At 42.3% G+C, this 21,800-nt stretch overlaps 1 protein-coding gene across 1 annotated transcript in view; it reads left to right on the top strand.

The window, feature by feature from the left end:
- LOC116628965 (14-3-3 protein zeta/delta) overlaps window positions 1–5,795 on the top strand; it is a 32,442-nt gene extending 26,647 nt beyond the window's left edge. Inside the window, exons 4-6 of the mRNA XM_032399275.1 lie at window positions 33–196; window positions 274–369; window positions 3,169–5,795. Of these exons, the coding sequence (XP_032255166.1) occupies window positions 33–196; window positions 274–369; window positions 3,169–3,228 (320 nt within the window). The 3' untranslated portion in view covers window positions 3,229–5,795. The remainder of the gene's footprint in view (window positions 1–32; window positions 197–273; window positions 370–3,168) is intronic.
- Window positions 5,796–21,800: the final 16,005 nt, after the last annotated feature.

Raw genomic sequence — 21,800 nt, 5'->3', positions numbered from 1 at the left:
GTCGATACGTTTTGGCATGTTTTATTTTCCAGGGATTGTGGATCAGTCACAACAAGCGTACCAAGAAGCTTTTGAAATCAGCAAAAAGGAAATGCAACCAACACATCCTATTAGATTGGGTCTGGCCCTTAACTTCTCTGTGTTCTATTATGAAATTCTGAACTCCCCGGAGAAAGCTTGCTCTCTTGCAAAGACAGTACGTATTTTACCTGTTTTGTGGAAATTTAGTAATCCTCATTATTTGAGCACTGAAATGTCCTTCTTTCATCATAGGCTTTTGATGAAGCCATTGCTGAACTTGATACATTAAGTGAAGAGTCCTACAAAGACAGCACGCTAATAATGCAATTACTGAGAGACAACTTGACAGTAAGTACATGACAGCGTCATGAATGGCCAGTGTGGTTGAAATTATGTTCTATAGATTATTACAAGGAATATTTCTGGTCTCTTTATTGAATATAAAATTGTATCAGCTATTAAAGCTATGAAGAAAAACTGCCTTATAGAAACTAAGATTAGATCAAGGACCAAAAATGTATACTTTAGTTAGTTACATATCTATTGTTAGAGTTTTAGTTCTTAAAATAATTTTGTAAGCCCTGGTTTTGGACTTTCAATCACATAGGCTGTTTTATTTTCCAATTCAATTTGGGTGTTTCCATTTGTTCCATTTTAGTCACAGAATAGTTTTTATTATCAAAATTATACAAGTTCTCTTCATGTTTAAATTCCATTAAAAATGGTTTTCTTGGGGCACCTGGGTGGCTCAGTCAGTTAAGTGTCTGCCTTTGGCTCAGGTCATGATCCTGGGGTCCTGGGATCAAGCCCCATGTCATGTTCCTTGCTCAGCAGTGAGCCTGCTTCTCCTCCTCCTCCCCATTCGTGCTCTCTCTGTCTCTCACTCATTCTCTATCTCAAATAAATAAATAAAACCTTTTTTAAAAAAAATGGTTTTCTTGACCATAAAGTTGCTTCCATATTTATACAGCTATGGTACTCCATCAGTAACTTCAGTTAAAAAATTTCATATACCTTATGGAATTCAAATGGAGATCTATTTTGCCTAGCTAGCCTCTTAATAAAAAAATTAAAAAAAAAGACTTGTTATGGAATGTCATGCTTATCCTTAGCATACTCCAGACTGAGAAAAAAGAACTGTAATGCTATTATCACATTGAAAAAACCTACAGTAATTCCTTAATAATGTTTAATATCTAAACAGTACTCATTCAAGTTGTTTCTTTTTTAAATTGTCTTTAATAAACAGTTTTTTATTTGAATTGGGATCCAAATAAAGTCTACACCTTGCAAAGTGGTTGATATGTCTCTTTAGTCCCATAGGTTTCCCCATTCTCCTTCAGATAAATACTGACTTTGAAGTTTTGAATCTTAGGTGAAAAAGTTATCAAGTACCTGCTGTGCCAGGTAATGAGAGCTAGGAGTGAAGAGTTGCAGTGTAGAGCCTGAGGACTGTATATCCTTTTATACATTTCACTTCCAGCTTTATTCTAATTCACTGCCAATTTTCTGAACCAGGTCTATATTCTGGTGTTATTATCATCATCAAAGAGTTTTTTGAACCACATTGTATACTTTGTTATTATTAAACACTTAAAATTATTTTAGAAAGTGTAACTGGGAGCTACTTACAAATTTGTGGGATTTTTATTTTCGTCAAGAGAATAACCTGTAGTTTCTTAAAGAATGAATTTTTTATGTCAAAGGAAAGAAGCACTTTGTTAGGTATTTTTAATATTAAGAATTTTCCTATTTTCTGATTTGAAGTGATGTTGTCATTCCTAAAAGGTAAAAATTGAGACCTACTTGCTGTTACATTGTCATCACTTTTTGAGAGGGCCTGGCTTGAAATACATACTTCCAGCTGATTTGGTTATTATTATAGCATGAAAGAGCATACTCCCAACAACTGAAAAGAACCAAGGATTGCATTCCGATTCTGTTACTAATTACTGTGTGTCTTCTCTGAGCCTTAGTAATATCACCTGTTATCATTATAGGTTGATTGGATCATTTATCTGTTAAATTTTGCCAAAACTACCTAGTATTTGAGATTGGATGTGATGGACTAAATTGCCAACACATAACCCTGGTAGAAAAATGTATCAACTTTTTCAGGTGTTTATGGAAAATTTGAGAATCCTAGAAGGTTAAAACTGGGAAGAGATGTTAGAAGATAATTTCATCTTACAAAACCCGTTTAACAGGAACACACAGACTTCCAGAGGTCATTTAGCTTAATATGACCTTGGAAGAAATCTCCTTTCCAGGGCAGAGATCTATTTGGTTAATAAAGCTAATAGATGATTTGGGAGTTAGAAAAGTATTATTGCATTTTTTTCCTTCATTTTTCATTGTATAAGCAGTCCTTTTATAATTACATCTAAAAGTCATTATGGACTGTTAAGACTTGTAAAATATACTAATTTTTGAAGAAGCTGAAATAATTTTGAGATTTTTTTTAACCTGCAAAATTAACATTAATGAAAAAAATTAATAGAATCCATCCATAGTCTTAACACTATGGGACAATTCAGTTTTTACCTCTTAGAAGATTGGGTTCTGACCATACTGTTTTCTGTTCAACTATTTATTTTGAATGCTATAGATTCAAAAGGTATGTTTTTCTAAGCTAAAAACATTAGAAAAGCTAAATTTGTAATTTAATTCAGACTTGATATTCTCACTCTTGAATTTCATGGAGTGTGAGATTCTCTTTGCAGTGGGAGTCTCATGTTGTACGAAAGAAATCAACCTGAGCTTGAACTTGGGTTTGAATTAAGATGATTCTCGTTTAGGTACACTAAACTTAAACATCCATCTCTCATATTGGGGCTATTCAGAGCAGTTTGATATTCTCATTTTTGTAGCACTTCTGTATTTTTTATTTTGCTTTCTCTTCTATGATAACCAAGAGTTTCTTATCTGACTTTATTTGAAGACAACTTGCTTTGTACTTAGAGTGTTGACACAAAAAGGTTAGGGAGAAAATGAGGGTGTTTTATATCTTGAAGCTGTCTTCATTGCTGTAATCTTTTAAAGAAAGCTTTCAGCAAAAGCTGTGGTTATATTCTGGTAACTATGACAAATTTATTAAGATTTTTTTCAAACTGAAACATGCTGAAAAATCTTTCCTTCTTTTGCCAGTTGTGGACATCGGACACCCAAGGAGACGAAGCTGAAGCAGGAGAAGGAGGGGAAAATTAACCGGCCTTCCAACTTTTGTCTGCCTCATTCTAAAATTTACACAGTAGACCATTTGTCATCCATGCTGTCCCACAAATAGTTTTTTGTTTACGATTTATGACAGGTTTATGTTACTTCTATTTGAATTTCTATATTTCCCATGTGGTTTTTATGTTGAATATTAGGGGAGTAGAGCCAGTTAACATTTAGGGAGTTATCTGTTTTCATCTTGAGGTGGCCAATATGGGGATGTGGAATTTTTATACTAGTTATAAATGTTTGGCATAGTACTTTTGGTACATTGTGGCTTCACAAGGGCCAGTGTTAAAACTGCTTCCATGTCTAAGCAAAGAAAACTGCCTACATATTGGTTTGTCCTGGTGGGGAATAAAAGGGATAATTGGTTCCAGATACAGGTGTAGTTTTTGTGGGTACTTTAAGGTTCGGAGCACTTACAAGGCTGTAGAAATGGGTATTCTGTAGATATTACATATTGAACCATGAGTATCTGTGGAATACTCTCAGTGTGCACACCTTTGACTACAGTTGCAGAAGTGTTCCTTTAATTGTGACCCAATTTACTCTGGATAAGGGCAGAAACGGTTCACATTCCATTATTTGTAAAGTTACCTGCTGTTTGCTTTCATTATTTTTGCTACACTCCTTTTATTTGTATTTAAATGTTTTAGGCAACCTAAGAACAAATGTACAAGTAAAGACGCAGTAAAAATGAATTGCTTGATATCCATTACTTTATGTATATCAAGTACAGCAGCAAAATAAAAATCCCATGTATTTAACTTTTTTTAGGGTTTTTTGTTTTGTTTTGTTTTTTGTTTTGGGGTTTTTTTTTGCTTTTGTGATTTTTTTTTTTTTTTTTTTTGATACTTGCCTAACATGCATGTGCTGTAAAAATAGTTAACAGGGAAATAACTTGAGATGATGGCTAGCTTTGTTTAATGTCTTATGAAATTTTCATGAACAATCCAAGCATAATTGTTAAGAACACGTGTATCAAGTTCATGTAAGTGGAATAAAAGTTTTATGAATGGACTTTTCAACTACTTTCTCTACAGCTTTTCATGTAAATTAGTCTTCTGGTTCTGAAACTTCTCTAAATTGTACATTTTTGGAAATTTATTCCTTATTCCCTCTTGGCAGCTAATGGGCTTTTACCAAGTTTAAATACAAAGTTTATCGTAACAAAATACTACTAATATAACTACTACTGTTCCCAACCATGTCCCATATTCCTCCCCTCCCCTGGGGGGGGGGAGAAAGTTTTGTATTTTGTTTGTTTGGTTTTTGGGGGGTTTTTTTTGTTTTTTTTTTGTTTTTTCAGAGACAGGGGATTGATTGGAAAAAAGTAATGTGTTCCATTTAAAATTTTGGTATACGGCATTTTCTAACTTAGGAAGCCACAATGTTCTTGGCCCATCATGACATTGGGTAGCATTAAGTTTTGTGCTTCCAAATCACTTTTGTTTTTAAGAATTTCTTGATATTGTTATAGCCTGCCTTCAATTTTGATCCTTTATTCTATTTGTCAGGTGCACAGGATTACCTTTTTTAGCCTTCTGTCTTGTCACCAACCATTCCTACTTGGTGGCCGTGTACTTGGAAAAAAGGCCGCATGATCTTTCTGGCTCCACTCAGTGTCTAAGGATACCTTGCTTCCTTTGCTTGCATCCCACAAACTATTTCCCTCATCCTATTTACTGCAGCAAATCTCTCCTTAGTTGATGAGATTGTGTTTATCTCCTTGTAAGCCCTACCTATCCTGAATGGTCTGTCATTGTCTGCCTTTAAAATCCTTCCTCTTCCTCTCTTTAAATAATGATGGGGCTAAGTTATACCCAAAGCTCACCCTCAGACTATTTTCCTCAGTACCTTGCAGAAAACACCAAACAAAAATATCATTTTAAAAGAGGTGTATTTTTTTTTCTTTTAGAATGTAAGCTCCTCAAGAGCAGGGACAATGTTTTCTGTATGTTCTATTGTGCCTAGTACACTGTAAATGCTCAATAAATATTGATGACGGGAGGCAGTGAGTCTTGATGATAAGGGTGAGAAACGGAAATCCCAAATAACTGTTTTGTTGCTTATTTTATTATGACCTCAGATTAAATTGGGAAATACCAGCCCTTTGGCACAGCTGTCCCAAATACTACATTCAAATAAAAGTGCAATGGAGGCCTTGGGGTCTTTCTTTCAAGGAGAAAAGATCTCTTATGCATTGGGGCAAAATAATCATCTTCATGGCTCTTTTTTTAAACTGATTTCTCCTGACCCCCAGGCCAAGGACATGAAGTAATCGTTTATAGCTAAGGAGCATTAAACTAGACTTGAGGGAGATGGATTTCATTCAAGTATAAATAAAAACTAAAGCTTGTCACATTTGCCTATTTATGTGCATTAGTCTTCTAAACTAGTTTGATTCTGAAATAAATTGTGATAATACTTAATATTAGCTGTTAATGTTTCTACGTACTAGTGCCCAATAGATGAAGGAAGATTCCAACCTGAGATTTTTTTTGCCTTGGGATTTGAATAATAAATTTTTATGACATTTCTTTAATTGTCCCAAATCCAGGCTTCATGTCTGTTTTTGTCACTATAACGTTGATTATTTCCAGGAAATTGGAGAAAACAACAACATATTTTCTGTGTGTGGAGTATTGGGATTGTTAAAAAAAAAATGTCTGCTTCACAGTTGTCCTTTTGAGAGAGGAGCCGCATTGAGATCAGTTGAAAGGATGGACTTGGCTACAGCTCTGACCTATGGTCCTAGCTTTTCCATTTAATAGTTCTGCTATTACGTCATGCTCTAAAGATCATAGAAATGGTGAGGGGTGAGGGGGGAGTATAAGAGAAAAAGAATGTCAAGTAGTTTAACTATAGGGCCTCAATTTTTTTCCTTCCTGTCTTCCCTACAAAATAGTCACCAATCCTGCCATGGCCCAAAACATACATAAAACTAATAATGGCCAGTTTGGAATCTGCAGTCTTAGATTATTTGTGGTTAAACCTGAATTTGAGAGTGAAACTTTGAATAATTGAACTCTTACCAACAGTGAAAAGCCTCTGGGTGCAAATCCAAGAATTTTGGAGACTTTCCAGCAGTGGCAGTTATCATTGAAACAGTTTCATATCTACATTAGGGGAGAACGGCACTTCATTTGGATGCAAGTACATTAATCACTGCATGAGAGTCTATACAGTGTCTTAGGAACTTCCTAACTGGTGCTGTGTACTGAGAAGATAGTCTTACACATTCCTGCAGAGAAAGATCAAGGAACCATAAATTGCTTTATTTTGTTGTATGTAGGAAAACAAGTGGTGGAATTAAAACATCTATAGTTTTAAGGGGGTCTATGAAACTGGGCGTTTGGAAGATGGCTAGACGTGGGTCTTTTTCTAAATGTGTCAATAAAGTACTCTTCCGTTCTCTTTAGTGTCGCTTACAGCAGTCACAGTGTTACTGGTTAATTCTAGCTCTCCTTTAGACTAAAGGCCTAAAATTAAAGATACTGCTGGGTCTGTATGGGTATTTCTTTTAAGAAACTTCACAATGGCCTCTAAGGAAAATGGTACTCTTGAATGACAAAATATGGTATTCAAGATCTCATCACAGTAGATCTGCTTTAAGAACTTGAAAAGCATAAAATTGCTGAGTACATCAAAATCTGATCATGCTACTCAACCTGGATTCTTCGAAGTCTATTTTATATATGATTGTCAGCCCCCAAGTGTTTCAGAACTTGGAAGTTACTGAAGTAGCAAGACTTGATATGCTAACTTTGGGAAGACATCTGTACCTGCCCTGTATCATTACCGTAATTAGTTTATAAGAATGACTCTCATCCTGGACAAGCAAGCATATGTGTCTCTTGGGTATAGAAACCAAGTTGAAAGTGGATATATTTGGGCACAGCTATTACCGACCCTAGGTAATGCCAGAGACTCAGTTGATAATGAGTACCTTTTTTCTGTATTTGAGCTCATTCTATGAAATTTCTGAAAGCCCAAACTTAACCAGTCAAATGTTCTTAAAAGACTTAAGTATTAATTTCCAATTCCTTAGAAACCATCAGTATTTTAAGTAGGTGCTTGACATTTTTTGTTACTGGATGTTGGTTTGGGCCAGCCACTTTTCTGAATGTTTAAGAAGGGCTTCTCAGATTTATGTTTGAGTCAAGACTTTGCAGAATGAATGGGATCCAGATGGAGGTTGCAGCATGTGCAAAGGCATCAAGTTACGAGAACTTGAAAGACTTCCGTGCACTCACAAGTGAGGGACTCTGTAGAAGGAAGAACTAGGCTCCCATGTGCTGTAATGATTGAGTGTCCATGCTGCTGAAGTCTGTAGTGGGATGGGGAACACATAATATTTGGCAAAACAAAGGTGTGTAAGATTACATTTTGAGTCAAAAAAGGCTATTTCTAAAACAACTGGTCTGCAAAACAAGTTTGTGGATCTCCTTGGCAGATGATTCCCAAAGCAAGGAAATTAAGGGTAAAGTTTACCTGTCCTAACAGGTTCTCCACATTAATGACTGATTTAGTTTGGGAGCGGGTACTATATTAGAACTTCAACTGTGTCGAGAGAAAAGTAACGATTTTGAGTATTTTAAGAAAATGCCATTTGCACTTTTAAATCATGCCATGCACAAAAATCAAATACAGAATGAAAGAGTTAAACTCTGATGTTCATAAGATGTAGGTGATACGAAGTTTGTGAGGAAACATCTCTCAAAATGGACACAGGAAGCCTAACTAGGAAAATTATATGTAAACTCGGACTCAGTATATGAACCTTAATATAAATCCAACTACATAAAAATTTAGATAACTGGAAGTGAAAAGTAACACACATATAATGTAAAAAATTGGTATACATACATAAACAATAGGAAAGTGGGCAAAGGTTTTGAACAGGCATTTTTGTGGAGGAGGAAATATATGACCAGTAGATACATGAAGAGAGGTTTAACCAGGGGAATGCAAACCAGGACCACAATGAGATACCACCATTTTACCCCCACATAATGTAATTTGGAAGTCTGGTCATACCAAATGTTGGAGATGATGTGGTTTGAGACCTCCCAGTACTGATGGGAGTTTAATTACTACATCCCTTTGGAAAATAATTTGGCATTATCTCAAAGTTGACATTCACATCCCTATAGTTGAGCAATTCTCTCCTGGGTGTATCTCCTGGAACACTTGCATTGTACACCAGGAAATTCACAGCTGCACTATTTAAGCAAAAAAAATGAGACAATCCAAATGTCCATTGAAAGAATGGATAGAGTTATTTTACCCAATGACATAATCTTCATTTATGAAAATGAAACAACTACTGCCCAGTTAGTTGGTAACATGATTTTAATAACAATATTTAGTGAAAAACATAATACAGTATGATTCCTTATAAAAATGAACAAAATGCCTTGCTTAAGCATACATATACATGATAAAACTTTCTCTTTCCTCTACCATGGATATTCCTGAGACAAAATTTAGAATAGAGGTTACCTATGGAGAAGCAGAGAGACAGGCTAGGGCAGAAGGACATCGGTAAATATAAGTTCTTAGGTAATGTGACCATCGTGGGAATGGGATGGTGAGTTCACAAATACTCATTAGAAAGCAATCCATTCAAGAATAGGAATAAAACAAGGATTATGTTTAATCCAGCTCTAGGCACTAGAGGTCACAAAGGAAAAGAACTAAAGGGGAACAGTACAGTGGGCCAGTAAATTCAGTAGTCAAAGGCTTGCTTGATGGTAATAAGATTAGCAGAGAAAATATGAAAAGTAATCACCAAGTTGGATGAAACAGCACACAAGATGGTTAATTGCTGTCCTAGTCGTTACACCCTAAAATTGTCCTACTGTCCTTTCTGTTTGACTCTAGAGGAGCAGGGAGCAAGAACTGGAGATTTAGTCAGAGGAAGGACAGCTGGGAAGACATTATGAGGAAACACTGAAACTAGTGAAAAGTCCAGGTCTCCAAAATGAAGGAGCAAGGAAGTCTGTAAGAACTTTTGGTAGCACATAGCCTATCTCTGTCGGGCCTGAAGAATTTTTTGTTCTACCAGCCATACCACTTCAGCGAATTCAGACTGTCTGAAGGTTCCGCACTTCTCAACCTTTAGAGGAAATGCACTGCATTCAGTCCTGAATCCCTGAGGCATCTGTCACACCTCATGAATAGCCAAGGCAAGATTTTCACTATTTTTTCTCATATTCCTCTGGGATTCTTCAAAAGTTTAACTGGTTTCTGTAGGAAAAGTCTACTGACGAGAGTTGAAGGTACAGAATCTATAATCCTTAAATAGTACTAGATAAAATATAAATATGGTTTGGTTCTTTATTTATTTATTTTTTTCTTCCCCAGGATTTGTCTTTCTTTCTTTCCCAGAAAGTCTTTTTAGAGACCTTAGTCCATTCTTGGAGAACTTTATAAGGGGTCAAAGTTGAGCCAAAAACTTTGGAAATGGAAGAATTTGGAGAAAGCTTTGGAGTGCTGGGCATCCCTCTGCACCATTACCTGACTGCTCAGTGAAGGAGGGGACGGTGTTCCAGTGGGGATACTTCACAGATTATTCCAGAATCTAATCCATGTGGCACATAGTGACACTAATTAGGCTCATTGGACATTCTCCAGTCAAAAGATGGTGTCTAGCTGGCTTTGCCAACAGCAGAGTGGGGAGAGGTAACTGCATTAGGAATGGCCTGCTCTCTCAAGGTTTGTGGAGGCAGAGAATGTGGACATGTTTCCAGTCGGCGAGGGGCAAGACTAGAAATTTCTGCAGTGCAGAATGCAACTCGGGTTGGTTTTAAACCAATGAAAATGTTGAATAAATAATGTGTCCTCCATTTTCTTGAGAAGCTATTTTTCTTTAGTAGCATCAGTAATAGGACAAAGAGATATCATGTGCCTCCTTTTGCAATGCCCTAAGGACCTGACATCACTTCAGTAGGATTCCTGGAAAAAGTGCATAACCTGAAACTAATGGGAAGACATCAGGATAAAACAAAACAGGGGGACATTCTACAAATCAATTGGTCATGAAAGTCAAAACTGAGAAATCGTTCCAGATTAAGGAGACTAAGGAGACATAGCAATTACAAGCAACTGAAGATCCAGTTCCCAAGACCTTATTTCCAGAATCAAGGTGGTTTTGTATTTTAACAGCTACTTGGTTTTTAATATTAAAAAAATGTCATAGGGATATTGATAACAGTAGTATCCCTTTGAGTTCTTGGTTGATTTGGAAAGGACTTTAGCGATAAATGCCCTTGGCTTCTAGTCCAAGGTCAGTTTTATTGTAAGTGTCCATCCTTGGGATTGGTGGGGCCTGCTCTTGTTCACATGGAGGCGTGGAATTGTGGCCTTTTCTGCTCCCTGACCTCCACTAGGATCTGTTTTGCTCCTTTTGACTTACAACCAGCGTGTTGTATCTATCAAGTATTTGCCATAGTTCTGATGCTCGTTTGTGGTCTCAGGATTCTGTTGTGACTTAGTCTTCTTTGAGAATGTAGAGCTCGTCTCTAGGTGTGACCTGGTCAGGCTGGGACCAGAGCCACATTTACCTGGTGACAGCAGTGATACAAATGAAACTTCTAGGGCCCGTGTGTGTGTGTGTGTGTGTGTGTGTGTGTGTGTGTGTGTGACAGAGGGAAGAAGATAGTAGACCCAGTGGAAATTTGCCAGCGCTGATTTGGAAAAAGCAGTCTCAGGTGTGGGGAGAAGCAATATCCATCTGTTCCCACACTGACAATGAGTCGTAGAGTTGTAAGGAATAAAAACTCTAGAACGGTGGTTCCTAAACTTGGCTGCCCGTTAGAATCACCCCACTATTACTCAAGACCTTCTACTTATCAGTATCTGGGGTAGGACCCAGGTATCATTCTTTTAAGCTCCCATGTGTATAAATTATAAGTGAATAAAACAGCCTTTGAAAAGAATCTATTATCTGGTGTTGAGCATTCGTCCTGGGCCACTGGGGAGATCAAGCCTCAGCCCACCTTCCACTGCTTGCTTGTGAGTTTGCCCAAGTGACAACTTTCTTGCTAATGAGCTCAGTTTCCTCATCTGTTAAAAGGATTCTAATCATGGGCTTTGGAATCAGACATCCTCCCAGAAAAGGAAGGGGATTTATAAGAAGCTGGGATTCCACAGATAGGGCTGGGGGGCTGTTTTCAGCCGCTGTTGTCCTTCAGGTGTACAAGCTGAAGACATAAAAAAAAAGAGAGAAAAAAGTCATTGCTTATTCATGTCATCTCTCTAGAACTGCAGAATACAATGTTTTCCACATCAAAGACTCTTAGCCTGGAAGAAAGAAAAAAACGATCTACTGTGGGTTTATCTGCCAAAGTCCAGAGGAAGTATTACTAGATTTTCATGATAAAAACGGAACAGGGAAAAAGTACAGAAGGCTCTTCTCCTTCTCACATTTAACACACCCGCCTCATGAGAAAGTGATGTGACACATTTCACACAGGCACACTTTCACAGAGTTAGCAATCCCACAAAGCAAATTCCTTCTAAGACATCACAGCAGACTTTAAAAATTCAGGATTACCTTACATGCCTGTTTGCTGGCCCTTTAACATCACTATTACGGTAATCCTTTACACTTGTGTGGCATTTTGAAATCTTAAACCATTTTTACAATCGGGAAATTCTCATTACCACCTTATGAGGTTAACGGGGCTGATAATAGTTTCCCCGTCTTGACACTGAAAAAACTGTTTAGATGAATTAACTGGCTTGCTCCGAATCCGACGTCCCGGCCGGCCAAGCAGAGCTGGAGCCTGGGTTTGGAGGGGGAGAGCAGGCCAGTGAAGGGGAACGCATGAAGGGACAATCGGGGAGGGGAATGTGGGATGCATGTCTGTGGAAACCAAGGTTCATGCATGGAAGCCAAGGGCACGCAGTAGGCATGGAGAGGCAGGCGGGAGCCCCAGAAGATGCGTAGGGCCCTGGATTTTCCAACGGGGATGACGAATATCCTCCAGCTCCAGGGAGCTTGTTGTGGAGCGTCGGGGGAGAAGGACAGCGTGTATTTCAGGCACTGCTTGCTGGGGTTCCTTCCTACGGGGCCATGAGGCGTGAGCTGCTTCCGCTGCCCGCGGCTTCCATGCACAAACTGAGAAGCCCGAGGATGCCCGCGCCCCCAGATTTACATGCACTGTGATAGAGAGCTCCTAAAATTAGACTAACCTTCCAGACACAAAGGAGTTCTGAATGCACCCCCGATGGTGGGATTTCAGGCAGTGGGGGAGACCTCCCTAGCATCTCACAAATCATGCCACTGATTTTCTACTGCCCTTGTTCTTGTGAGGGGTCTTGGAGAGGACCCAGCCTCTGGTTGACCCGGGGGCGGGACCCTGGCCATCAGAGGCTCCTCACCCCCTCCCGTGCCCTTGCAATGTGGTCTTTTGCCTTTCCCACTCCCAGAGGCTGCTGCATGGACATAGCCTGGAGATAGTGCTGTGATGGTGAGAACACCCACAGATACCCCGGACTCAACCCAGTTAAGGCCTCTATATAAATGTTTACGATTTGGCTGGCTGGTACGGAGATCTACTCATCTTGCCGCCGCCCAAGACAAGGCTTGTAGGTAAGTTCCCTCGCTTATTAGACCTGCCACCTCCCAATCTGGTGTGGCCGGCCTCTGTCTTCTGCGTCTCTCTCCCTTCTGTGTGCTCATGTGCGGGGCCAGTCTCACGGTACCCCTGGGAAGCCCTCTCTCTTATTTCATTGGGTAGTCCCCACGGGACATACATTTTGTTAGGTTGGGGAAGGCATATCCAGTTTGGTTTCCCCTCGTCGATTTATTTAAAAGGAACATCCACAGACTAATCCCTTGTCTTAACCTAAGGCTCCAGTGACTTTTACCTGCAGAAGTCAGGACTTAGTCACACCTCCTTAAAGGAGCAATCAGTATGCAGTTTCTCTTTCTTCTTTGGTATACCCTCACTTCTAATTTCCTGCACACTCTCTTGGGGTGTGTAATCCTCAGAAGGGAATTAACTTCCTTTATCTTCTATTGCTTAAGATTAACTATAGAACTCCACGAAGCAAGGGATCCACCCCCCGCCGCCCCGCCCCACAAAATACACTTTTAGGCCACGGAGGAAGATCATCGGCGGCTTGCAAGCCTCCAGTCCTACATGTCGTAACTCTTATCTCCCCACCTGCCCAAAGGGAGCAGCCCCTTCTTGGTTGAGCAGGCAGCTCCTGATCCGGTTTCCAGCCTTCAGCACCACGTATTGTAGAGATTGTGGAACGCAAACCCAACAATAGGAAGGAGACTCTCAAAAGTACCTGAAAACTTCCAAGAGCGTCCTTCTCCAGAATGTGCTACCCAAGCACATTCAGAGAATATTCACAAGGATGACAGAAGGGACCTCAGGGATCTTCAAGTTCAACCCCTTCATTTTACAAATGAGGAAACAGAACCAGAGAATGGAGGTGACTGGCTCAAGGCCATGCAGTTGGGGGGCAGAATGGAAGAAAGTATCCGAAGGTGAGATAAGGATTTCCTGAGGACTGAAATATAGTTCCAGGTACATTCTCGCTCCCCCTGGACCTATGTTGTCTTTGCAGAGACAGCTGCCTTCCAGCTCACACACGAACCCTAGATGTCCAGAGCTGCCTTTATTTGTTGGCCATATTCTTTTACTTCTAAGGAGAGAGTCACAACTCACCCTGTTTAGTATGGTAGCAGCCACTCACCACGTGCGACTACTAAGAACTTGAAATGTAGCTGGTCCAAACTGAGACATGCTAGATTTTTGAAGGATGCAAAAAGAACATAAAGTATTTCATTGATCATGTTTTAATCTTGATTACATGTAGAAATGATCATCTTTGGGGCATTTCGAGTTAGATAACACACACTTTTAAGATTAATTTTACTTTTTAATGTGACTGCTAGAAAATTCTAAATTACACATGCAGTTTGCATTCTATTAGTGCTGTTCTAAAAGATAATCACAAATCTCAGACAAACATGAAATGAGCATGTATCAAGAATTTTTGAAGGCTCATTAATAATGAAGGAACTAATAAGGTATTATGACCAGCACAAAGGACATACGAAAAGCTAAACTATTTATAGACAAATTAACAATAAAATATTAGGATGCATTTGCTTGGTTAGATATAAAACTGGTTAATGTCCAACAGGCCGTAAATCTTAGGGGTTTTCTGTTCTAGTCAACAGAAATTACCTGCATCTCTACTGGACAAAAATATACAAATTAGCAAGTGACCTCACACTAAGTCTGGGACTTCTGATCAATAGGAAACAATGAGATGCACTACATTGCACTGGACCAAGGTTTCTAATAGAGATATAATGCAAACCACACTGTAACTAGATTTTCTAGTAGCCACGTTTTAAAAAAGAAATAAAAAAGCAACAGGTGAAATGAATTTTAATAATGTATCTTATTTCACCCAATACCTTCAAAATATTATCACTTCCACATGTAATCAACATAAAATTATCAATCAAATATGTTACAATTTTTTTTTCCAACTAAGTCTTTGAAATCTGATGTAGATTTTTCACTAAACAGCACATCTCAATTCAGACCAGCCACATTTTAGGAGCTCCATGGCCACCCCTGGCTAATGGCTATGGTGTCGGACAGCACGATTCTAGACAATCCTCAGCTGGTCTCTGACCTGCTCTTATACTGAAAGGATTGAAAGGCAGACGTCCACCTCATCTGCCTTATTTCCAAGCGTTGGATGTTTTTTTTCTGACAGTCCCCAGATCTTCCTATGCATTAGGTGGGCTCTGGGGATGTTAGGAATGGGTCAGTTCATGTAGTGGGTCCGAATGCGGGCTGCGGAGCCCGAGCGTCGGGACAGAGCCGTCACGGGGAATTTGGGGTGATTGAATACGACGATGTCTCGGCGGCCGCTCGCACAGTGTCTGCAACAGAGGAAATGCTCGGTCAGTACCAGTCGCCAGTCCCTTCGCCCCCACCCCCGTCCACAAAGCCGCAGATAAACTGGCTTCCCCCACGGAGGCAGAGAGGAGCCCCGATGAGTCATCTGTCCGCACAGAATGGCAGTGACTCGAGAGGCTGAGAAGCCTTTTCAAGAAACTTCCCACGCTTGTAGTGCTTACTGGCGCAGAACTCTCCGCAGCCTCCAGCGGGCCTCCGCCTCTCAGCTTCCTCCTTCTCTTACTTCTCCGAAAGGCTGAGAAAGGGAAGAGCGGCTTCTCAACTTCCTCAGGCAGACCGAGCGCCCTAAGTAAGACCCAGGAAGCCCCCGGAAGGGGCGGCTGCCCTGCGCGTTCCACAGGTGACCCGGGGGTGACACGCAGCCCTGGCCGAGCCCCACCGAGCCAACGCTTGGTCCCCCACTCGGGGCAGTGCGTCTGGTAGCGGAGGAGGTGAGGCCCCGCGAGGCTAGGAGGGGGCCACAGCCTTCCCTCCACATGCACACATGGGGAGGTTTTCTCATCAAGGCAGGCATTTCTGCCGTCCCCGCTGTTCACAGCTGTCGCCCCTTCTGGCTGGCTGGTGCCCCCGGCCCACCGGGGGTCCGATGTGTGGTTAGTGCAGACAGCAGCTGGGGACGAAGGCGGCCCTCACTGAGCCTCTCCGGGAGCCTCCAGCCGCCAGGAACGTCCCACCTCCAGGCTTTCCCACGTGCTGCTTCCTGGCCAGGTATGCCCTCCTTCCCTTTCCGCCTCTCTTCTTGTCCCTCCTCTGCCAGATTACACAGCAAACCAACCCAACACTCCCGGGGAACTTGCCTGGCCCATGGCCCTTGGAAGAGGGAGCCCCAAAGACTGTATCGCTCCGCCGATGGGACTAGAGGTGGTCCCCTGAGCCCCGAACAGCTAACCACCGTCTGGCTCGTGACTTCAGTGTCCTGGATGCAAGAATTCGGCTGGGTCAATCAGATTGCTGTTTCTTTCTAGCGTTTGAACTAATTCTGTGTAAGTTGTGGCCAGGCAGTGATAAAACACGCAAAGACAAAGCAAAACAAAAAAAATGGTATTAGAAGTGTATCTGGATTCTAGGCTTGAAGACTGTGACAGCCATTTTGGGGTCATTTCCAAGCTGATGAGCAGGCGGAAGAAGCTGATCTACAGAGAAAAAGGAAGAGACACAGAGGGAATGAGAAATGAGAGAGAGAGAGAGAGCGGGGAGGGGAAGGAGGGGAAAGAGGGGGTTGGGGAGCCACTGGGCCTCTAGTCTTTCCAGTGTCCTGTTCCAGTTCAATAACCCAGGGCTATGTAACTCATTTCCTGAGCTAAGGTTCCATGACATTCCTCAATTCTTGCTGTAAAAGCTTCTTTTTCACTTTAACTAGTTTGAAGAGATGTCTATTGCTTGAAGCCAAAAGAGCCTTGGCTGGAATATTTTCCTTTGGGACTCAGACTGAATGACCACCCCCCCCCCCCAGCTCTGCACACGTGCAACCCCAACATGGCCCCCGGCTGTCGCGGCACTTGGCTGTCACGGCACTTGGCTGTCACGCTCTCTCAGTTCCAGACTCCTCCAAGGAGGGGTTTATCCTCCTTTCCTTGTATCCTCAGCACCCAGCACGGAGCTCACTGAAGATCTGTTGCCTCATACATGATTGTTGACTGAGAGAACTAAATGTACCTGTGTTTTCAAGCTCCAATAAAAATTCCTTATCTTTGCGTACTCTTTATAGTTTATAAAACATGCTCATCCCCAGGCTTCTAGCTTATAGATGACCCGAACAACCTCACTGTGTGTTTCTTAGAACAACACAGATGTGACACTGGTGGCTGGGGAAGACTTCTGTGGCTATCCCTCGCTTGACAGAAGTGGGCAGCAGAGAAGTTCAGTGACTTGCTTGACACTGCACAGTTGGTGACATAACTAGGACTGTAAGTCAGGTCCCCTGACCCTGAATTGGGGTATTCCTGTACCCATAGCCTGTGTCCTTGCATTTACCTCCACCTTTACGAAATAGGTTGTGTGATCCCCAAAATACCAAGGCAATCCTCGAAGAAAGCTTTTAGTCCCACCTCCGAGAGCCCTAACCTATGCTCTAGGGACTGATCAGTGAATCTAGGGCAAGGTTTTAAAGGACATCGGCTCTCTGGAATTAGGGCAGCCCTGTCCTCTCAAAGCTTTGCACCAGCATTTGTCTCCCTGGTGCTCTCCTGGGCCTATAACCCCTCACAAAACCATGAGAGCCAGGCCTCAGAACTCCACGGTGTCCCCATTCCCCGAATTCCCCCTCAACGCACCCAGCTCATTGCCAAAGCATTCCTGGTGACTCCCGCCCGATGCATCATTTCTTCGCACTGCTGAGAATGCTGAATGCAACACGCAAGCTCCAGGAGCAAACTTCACTCCTTCCCTGCTCCCATTCACCACTTTCCCCCCAAGAATGTTAGTGTGTGGGATGTCTGTTCCTCAAAATGTTCTCCTTTAATCCATATGCTCCTAATAAGAGAACAGTTCTCTGCAGGATTTTAGGTGGAATCCCCAAATTCCAAGTGTTCACATTTAGGGGATTTTTTTTCTGCATATAAGATACTTAAAACTACTGGGTACATCCCAATCAATATTCTGCGTACATCCCAATAATTAATATGATAAAAATCATTTTAGCATTTTGGTAAAACTTAGAAAGCTACTGAATTTGTCAAAATGGCTTATTCTCATATTCTGCACTCAGTCATGCGTCATGTGTCATTTTTGACAAATGCAAAATGTTTTTGGAAGCCCTGTATAAGGGGAAAAAAGATCCCCAGATTGTGATAAATACTTTGTCATGCTCCACAAAAGCAACTACATTTATTTTTTCTATTGACGTGAAATTCACATAAGATTAATTATTTTTAAACGAACAGTTCCGTGTTTACAGTGAACACCTCAGTGGCTTTTAGTATACTTACAGTGATGTACAAATACCACCTCTGTGGAGGTCCACAACATTTTCATCACCCCAAAAGGAAGTCCTAGATCCATCAAGCAGTTTTCTCCATTTCCCTCTCCCTCCAGCGCCTGGCAGCCACCGACCCGCTTTCCGTCTTTGTGGATTTGCCTGTTCTGGATATTACATGTCCATGGAATCAGAGAACACGAGACCCTTTATGTCTGGCTTCTCTCACTTCGCATGGGATTTTCAAGGTTTATGCACAGGGAGCATCTGTCAGCGCTTCACCCCTTTGAGGCTGAATACTGTTCCGTTGTGTGGCTACACAGAGCCTGCCTGAACTCCGGGGAGGGGACCCGGAACCCACCTACCTATGGAAGGAGTGTCAGAGAGTTGGTGGCCATCCTTACAACGCCACAATAAGTAAAATGAAATCCTTTTTTCCTCTTGCACTTTTTTTTTTGGTGGGGGCAGGGATGCGGAGCAGAGATAGTTGAATTTGCACGACCGCAGCGTGACTAAGTAGGTCTCGGCTGCACAGGTACTCATGGCTTCTGGGCACGGGGGGCCTCCTCCCCGCCAGGCACCTGCACGATTTCTCGTCATCACAACGCCATGAAGTGCAGATGCCATTATGCCCATTTCAAAGGAGAGACCCAGAGAGATTAAGGAACTCGTCCAGTGGCCAAGTACTGCCAACCCCCGACCTTCACCCCACCGTGCTGCTTCTAGATCTGCATTCTCTTCTTGGCTCCTGTCTTAGTCCAACTGGGTTGCTATGATAAAATACCATATGCAGGGTCGCTTATAAACAGCAGAAATTTATTTCTCATGGTTCTGGAAGCTGGAAGTCCTAGATCAAGGTGCCAGCATGATCAGGTGAGGACCCTCTTCCAGGTTGTAGACTTCTCCATGTGTCTTTACTTGGTGGAAGGGACGAGAGAGCTCTGTGGGGTCTCTTTTGCAGTAATCCCATTCATGAGGGCTCCACCCTCATTCCCTAAGGACCTCCTAATACCATCACATTGGGCATTAGGATTCAACATATGAATTTGCAGGTGGGGTGGGGTGGGGGAGACACAAACATTCAAACTCTAGGGACTCCTTCTCTTCCCGGTTGCATCATCTTGAGGAGTGCTCTCCGTGGATTACAAACCTCACCAGCTCCCTTTTCTGTATCCTCAAGTAACAGTACAAAGCTCTCAGCCTGGCCTCATTTCCTGCCCCTTCCCACCTTGAGCCGAGCAGTCCAGCAACACTTAACTGCTTCTGGCTGACAGAACATTCAGGGCTCCTTCGCACATGCCGTTCCCTTTGGCAGAAGGTCCTCCTTGTTTTTCTACTTGGTGAACCCCTCTTTATCCTCCAAGTCTCTGCTCCTGTGTTACAGCCTGCGTGGGCAGACAGAGACCCTGCCTTCCCATCTTGGCCTCCCTAATCCCCAGCACCGCACTGCCCCGTGACCTCAATACCTGCTCCCCGAATGAAGCTGTACCCTATCCCCGGCCAGCTCCCGAGGCAGTTATCCGACCAGGAGGGAGGTCCGGGGACCCAGGGCGAAGCCATTCTGAAAGGCAAAGGGTCTGAAAGGTAGTTATGCAAGGGCTTTGTGGGGCAGGGAGAGCCTAGAATGTTCCAGTTCTCTTTTGCGGAAATGCCAGTACATCATAATTTCCTCCCTTTTCTGGTAAAGAGGAAAAACTCCCGAGAACTCTGTTAATCATTCTCTAGACCATTCCTTTCCCTCTGCCTCTATCTTCCTTGTACTTATTACACCTTCTCATTTCTCTATTCCTGGGCAGGGGCAAGGGGGAGCTACTTCTAGAAGGTGGGAGAAGGACAACAAGGAGAAGTTGTAGAGGGAGAAAGAAGATCTCACTTTTTTTTTCATCATTGAGGGATTTTTTTTTCATTCTTTTGAATTCTGCCCCCTGCAAACAGGCGCAGTGACGCCATGCCCCAGCGTTTTCCTCACTTCCCGTGTTTTTCCCCTTTATTGGGAGATCTTCCTGGGATGGGGCCATGGCTACATGCTGGAGTTTCCCGTGCTGAGTCAATGCCAGAGAGAGTGGGTGTGTCCACACGAGAACAAGTGAGCAGTAGCTGGGAAAAGAGTATCTGAGAAGCGGGAAGACAAACCTTGCTTGAGAAGAGCCTTCAGCCTCAGTCTCCTTGCCGGGGTCCCTGCTCTCAGGCCCCCCCAGTGCTGCAGCTGTGTCCATCTAGTCAACTAGCCTGTAGGAAATCCTATTCCTTAAGCTTGTCTCAGATCAGGTAAAGACAATGGAACTTATGAAAACATTGCATTTCCATGACATTCAGTAATTCATTGATCCTTCTATTTAGCTGGCAAATACCTGTTGAGCACCTTTCATACTCCAGGCAGTGTGCTGGACCCTAAGTTTATACCCAAGAACCTGTCTCATGGGAAAATAGATACCATCCTACATAGCACAAACTTCCTGCCTGATTTCTGCCTGCCTGCCCTGATTTTTAGTGCTGAAGAGCTTAGAGATCCCTAGTTCAGGGCATGTGTTTTATAGGTGAGGGAAGAAAGTTCCAGAGATAGGTAGAACGCAGAGTCTTCTACATCGATGGAGGCCAGGAGGCAGTGCAGAGAAAAGGAAGCCTGGTCTGGTATAAAGGGCTTGGTTATAGGCTGAATTGTGTCCCCCACAAAAGATGTTGAAGTCCTAACCCCCAGTACCCGCAAATGTGACCTTATTTTGTGATAGGGTCTTTTTTTTTCTTCCTCTTCTCCCCCAGCTTTATTGAGATATAATTGACATACAACATTGTGTAAAGTTAAGGTGTACAATGTGTTGATTTGATATCAATTGCAAAATGAATAGAATCTTCTGGAATCTTATTTGGATAATTATTTGAAAATAGGATCATCAAACACTTGACCAAGTTAAGATGAGGTCACTGGAGTGGGCCCTAGTCCAACATGACCGTGTTCTTACGAGAAGGGGCAATTTGGACATGGAGATAGACCCACACTCAGGGAGAGTGCCATGTGAAGATGAAGGTGCAGATCGGGACGATGCATGTACATGTCAAGAAATACCAAAGATTGCCAACAAACCATTAGTGTCAAGGAGAAAGGCCTGGAACAGAACCTCCCTCAGAGGGAACCAGCCCTACTAACACCTCAGTCTCAGATTTCCAGCCTCCCGAATTGAGACAGTAGAGCTCTATTGTTGGAGCCATCCAGGTTGGGGTGCTTTGTTATCCAAGCCCCAGCTGCAACCGGAAGTCAGCCAGATGGAGCAGATCTGAGCAGGGCATGGAGCTGTTGAGAAGTGCTCAGAGACGTGAAGGAAGTATCAGGGGTTCCCAGGGACTCACACATAAGTAAGAAACAGCACTGGGTAAGCCCATCATTCTGGCCAAGGTCTCCTGCTGCTTCCAGACCTGAGGGAGAGTCATGGACCCTTGGAAAACCTGGACCCCCTCACCCTCTCTGCCCATGGGGACCTTGAGCATCTCTGAAAATCAGAAAGTGGCCTCCATTTTATTGGGGGCAGAATCAATTTAAATTGCAGCGGCTTGTCTTCCAGCTGTCAGCTCGGGCCAGAACATCACATATTTTCCATCAATAATTCAACAATCTCAGAAATAGAGGCTCCAGGGATTCCCTGGGGAGCTGACTGGTTCCATTCATTATTTAGCAGGCACTTACA

The sequence above is a fragment of the Phoca vitulina genome, unplaced genomic scaffold (genome assembly GCF_004348235.1).
Source record: "Phoca vitulina isolate PV1807 unplaced genomic scaffold, GSC_HSeal_1.0 scaffold158, whole genome shotgun sequence".
Taxonomy (NCBI): domain Eukaryota; kingdom Metazoa; phylum Chordata; class Mammalia; order Carnivora; family Phocidae; genus Phoca; species Phoca vitulina.
Note: the sequence above shows the minus strand (reverse complement) of the source record. Positions and strands in the feature narration are given on the sequence as shown.